Here is a 4,166-nt window from a genome sequence, read left to right on the forward strand (position 1 = left end):
AATTCCATTATCTTTCTTTCAATTCCATTTCCCAATAACTATGGATGATTGGGTAGTCACTTTTATTTACTAACTTAACCAGTAGCGCTGTAAGATAAGCATTGGACTACATGGTCAGTTTGAACCATAAGGAAAATGGTTCAAACTCACCAGCCACTCCTCAGAAACCCTGAACTGTTCACTATGAGTCAGAATTGACTCGATGGCACTTAACAACAACAATGTAAGTTTTTAAAAAACAAATATAAAACATTTTAATCCAGTATACCCATGTGTAGCTATAAATAACAGCATATCAATACCATGAAATCTTTTAAGTACTTAACAGAGTTGTTGTCTCCAAAACAATAATAGTTAACATTGACATTACAGCAATGAACATAAAACAGAGTTGAGATGAGAATGAATGTAGCCAAATTTAAAATAAGTTCCCAAATCAGATTTGGTTCTTCTTAAGGTAAGTAACCATTGAGAAACCAAAAGCAGTACCAAGAAGACACTGAAGTCCTGGATTATATTTTTCCAAAGAAAGAAAACACCTAGGGAACTAAGAAAATGTAGAAATCATTCCTCACTTTTTATTTTTTTTAAATGCTACAACATGGACATTACAGGCTCAAAATATTCTGCTAAATCCTCAGGGAAAAGTAATAAAGACATTCATAAACCCTAACTTTAAGAGGATTATAATTATGTAATTATTTGAAGCAAAGAAAGGAACACTCTAACAATGTTAGAAAAATCAAGGCATTATACAAGTAAGCACCTAGGAAGCAGATCTTTGTAACAAAATAATTCTTATTAAATTATTTGGTACTCTGCCATGCAGTTCCCAACTGTACAGTTCTTTTCTTTGGAAATGGAAAGTGTAACTCTTTCTGATCCAATGCAACACACAAGTCACCGTCTTCATATATAAGACGTTGGGTTGGGACAAAAAGTATTTGGCAGGTAAATAAAAGCTTTGGAGTCAAACAAAAATTATCAAAACCAAAAAAAAATACAGGATAGCAAATATACTACAATTGCATTTATAAAATTACACACTGGAAAAAAGAAACATTCTAAAAAGAAAACTGCCATTGCAATTGTAGAGTAGGATCAAGGAGTGAAAACTGTTTTGTTTTCTGATATTGGCATATTTATTGTCTTTCCAACACACCAGAAAATGCTGATTTTCCTTTTTAAGTTTAATCAACACAGATGTTACCCTAATATATATTTTTATAAAGCTTTGGAAAATAAAGCTCATTAACTATTGGGTTGTTCTGGGGTATATTTTGGGGGATATGAGGGAAGGGTCACCACTAAACATTAGAGAGAAATGAAATTCTCAATTATGAAATTTAAAACCACTGTACTCACCTGTAAACTAGTACGTACTGAATTTATACTATCAAAGGATGGAAACACATAATTTATGTATGTCTCTTGATCAGGACTGACTCCTATTTCATGCATAGCTTTGAGAACTTCAATTATACCTAGAAGATAAAATTTGGAAGCACAGAGATGAGAAACAAGAGCTAAATTAACAAAAGATCAGAAAGCTTTAGTTTAATTATTTCCCGAATCACTATGTATTTTGTCTAATAGAGAAGGCACAAAAGCAACACAAATGGGAGATAAGATGTTAAATTAAAAAATCAACTCTTTCCTTTGCCTCCCTCTGATTCAGTAATGAGCTTGAAGAAAATACCCTAGAGAGTATGACTATCAGAAGACTTAAAGCAATTACTTGACATGTAACTCAAAAGATATCATAAATATCACTGTTATTATAGAGAATATGGTAGACCTACACAACAAAACTTGACAATAATAAATACTGCAGCGGGGGGGGGGGCACTGGGGGAAGGAAGGCTGTGGCAAACACAAAACCAGTTTCAAAAACTGTTTTTAAGTATTCATGTAAAAAAAGGAAACAAACAAACGAAAGCAAAACTCTAATCGTTACTAACTCTTGGTACCGTCCTATTTTGTAATGTATAAAACAGGTAGGTGCAATAATGATTCTACTAATTTATAGTCTAACTGCATTTTACATGAACATTTTTAGTTGTTTCTTCCCTACTCCCACCCCCCAAAAGTCTGTTAATAACTTAAAAGACCATTTTATGTTTTCTAAAACATCGGTTAACATCAAATAGTAAAAATGGATTTCTTTGTCTCAGACCTAGTTAATCCTAGGAAACTGTCAGAGTACTCACGTGTCATCTCATCTGACATGAGACTGTATGTTAGTATGTGGAAGAAAGGTGTGTTGGTTGGCCTCCGTAAAGACTCACAGCATTGCAAATTGTATGGGGCAGTGCTACTGACCTACAATGTTGCTATGAGTCAGATCGACTTGACAGCAGTGACTTTGGTTTTGGTAGAATACAAGTATAAAGGACATAATTGTTTTTTAAAATTTACTTCTAAGCTTCATTATTTCCCATTATTAAAAGTTCCTAGTTTTGCCCAATGATAAGCCCAATATAAACAAATGGCATTTCTGTAAAATTGTTATATAATGTGCTCTAGTTCATAAACTATGGGCAATCCTGATTATGACTAATCACATATATCTCAAGCAAAATCCAGAGTACTGAGAGTATTTTACATTTAAACAGCTCTTTAGGTTTCAGATTACCTATAGTTACCGTGCAACTACTAATGATGAATTTGTGCTAATCAAATGTCCCCAATACCCCTTCTGACCAGCAATGGTTGTTTCCATGACTATGGTTTAAGGTAAGGAGTTAAGTTTATACTGAGGCGCTCTGGAGAAGTGGCATGTAAAGTTCTGATACTGTTTATTAGAGACCTGCCTTCCAACCCTGGCTCTACCACTTAATAGCAATGTAACTGAGCAAATCATTCCACCTTTCTAAGCCTTTATATATTTTATCACACATACTCAGAAATAGCAATATGAAAAATGGGCTTTTTAGACACTTCCATACATATTTTTATCGTTGTTAACTACCATCAATTGGGTTCTGACTCATAGTGACCCCTATACAGGGTTTCTGAAGAGCAGCTGGTGGGTTTGAACTGCCAAACCTTAAAGATAGTAGTCCAGTGCTTATCCTACAGCACCACACCATCATATTGCTTTGCTTAATTCTGACCACAGAATTTACTCTTCTAACTACCATACACAGATTAAGTAAGGCATTGTGTATCGATGCACTCAGTGAAGCAAACTATTATTTCTGTGAAGGTTCAACAAGGTACCAAAAATTCTAGAAGCTTGAATCAAAGTTCTAAGAATTAGTAGTATCACCAGGCATGGAAGAAATTATTTGGCCTAAGCCTAGGGCAACACTGAAGACGGCAAGATGAACAGAGCTAAAACACGCCGAATCAAAAGAATCTCAGTATTACAACTTAGCTTATATCTACTTATCAAGCTCTGTATCAACAATGCTTTCAACTCAGTCTATTAGGAGATAAACTTTTCTGTGTAAACAAAGCTGGAATGCCTCTAGAAGTCATCTCATCATCATTTTAAGAAGGTGAAGTTAAGTGATTTATCCAAGAGCACAGTCTGCACCACAACCTTGAAGACTCCCAATTGCCGGCAGGTACTGTCAACACTACAAGAATGCTAACACACTTTCTCCTGGGGCCAGGGGGACCTGGGATTTAGTCTCTGTTCTGCCACCAAAAGGTGTGTCTATAATATAGGAATTATAAATAATATAGGAATAGTGTCTATAATATAGCCATATTTATAATAAAACTCCTTATTTACCTCTCTAGGTGGTTGTTAAATTGAAAAAAAAAAAAAAAACTGACGGGGAAAAATATGTGTGAAATCTAATACCAAATAAATATTAACAGCAACAGTAATATATTTCATTCTCTTAGTTTTATCAGAGGAGTACCTGTAGTTCACTTAGATGAGCTAGCTGTATTACTAGTATGGAGGGGCAACAAAAAGATCAGGAAAATGGAATGAAAAGATTCTGGACGTTCTCCATGAACTTTCTGAAACCCCTAGTATTTTAAACTTAAGCTTTAGAAAACCTGGGCTTAAAACTTCTGCTCAGGTAAGCTCCATTACACCTTCAGTCATTCTGCAAGATAAAACAAAGATACTCACTTTAATAACCACTGATGGAGGAGAAAAGCACTTATCAACCAGGAGGAAAAAAGTGATTGATCAATCATAACTA

General features: G+C 34.5%; 1 protein-coding gene across 1 annotated transcript in view; it reads right to left on the reverse strand.

Moving 5' to 3' along the window:
* LRPPRC (leucine-rich pentatricopeptide repeat containing) overlaps positions 1–4,166 on the reverse strand; it is a 123,933-nt gene that overhangs the window by 78,214 nt on the left and 41,553 nt on the right. The window contains exon 12 of the mRNA XM_006839466.1: positions 1,366–1,484. Coding sequence (XP_006839529.1) covers positions 1,366–1,484 — 119 coding nt within the window. The remainder of the gene's footprint in view (positions 1–1,365; positions 1,485–4,166) is intronic.

Source organism: Chrysochloris asiatica, unplaced genomic scaffold (genome assembly GCF_000296735.1).
Source record: "Chrysochloris asiatica unplaced genomic scaffold, ChrAsi1.0 scaffold00024, whole genome shotgun sequence".
Lineage (NCBI taxonomy): Eukaryota > Metazoa > Chordata > Mammalia > Afrosoricida > Chrysochloridae > Chrysochloris > Chrysochloris asiatica.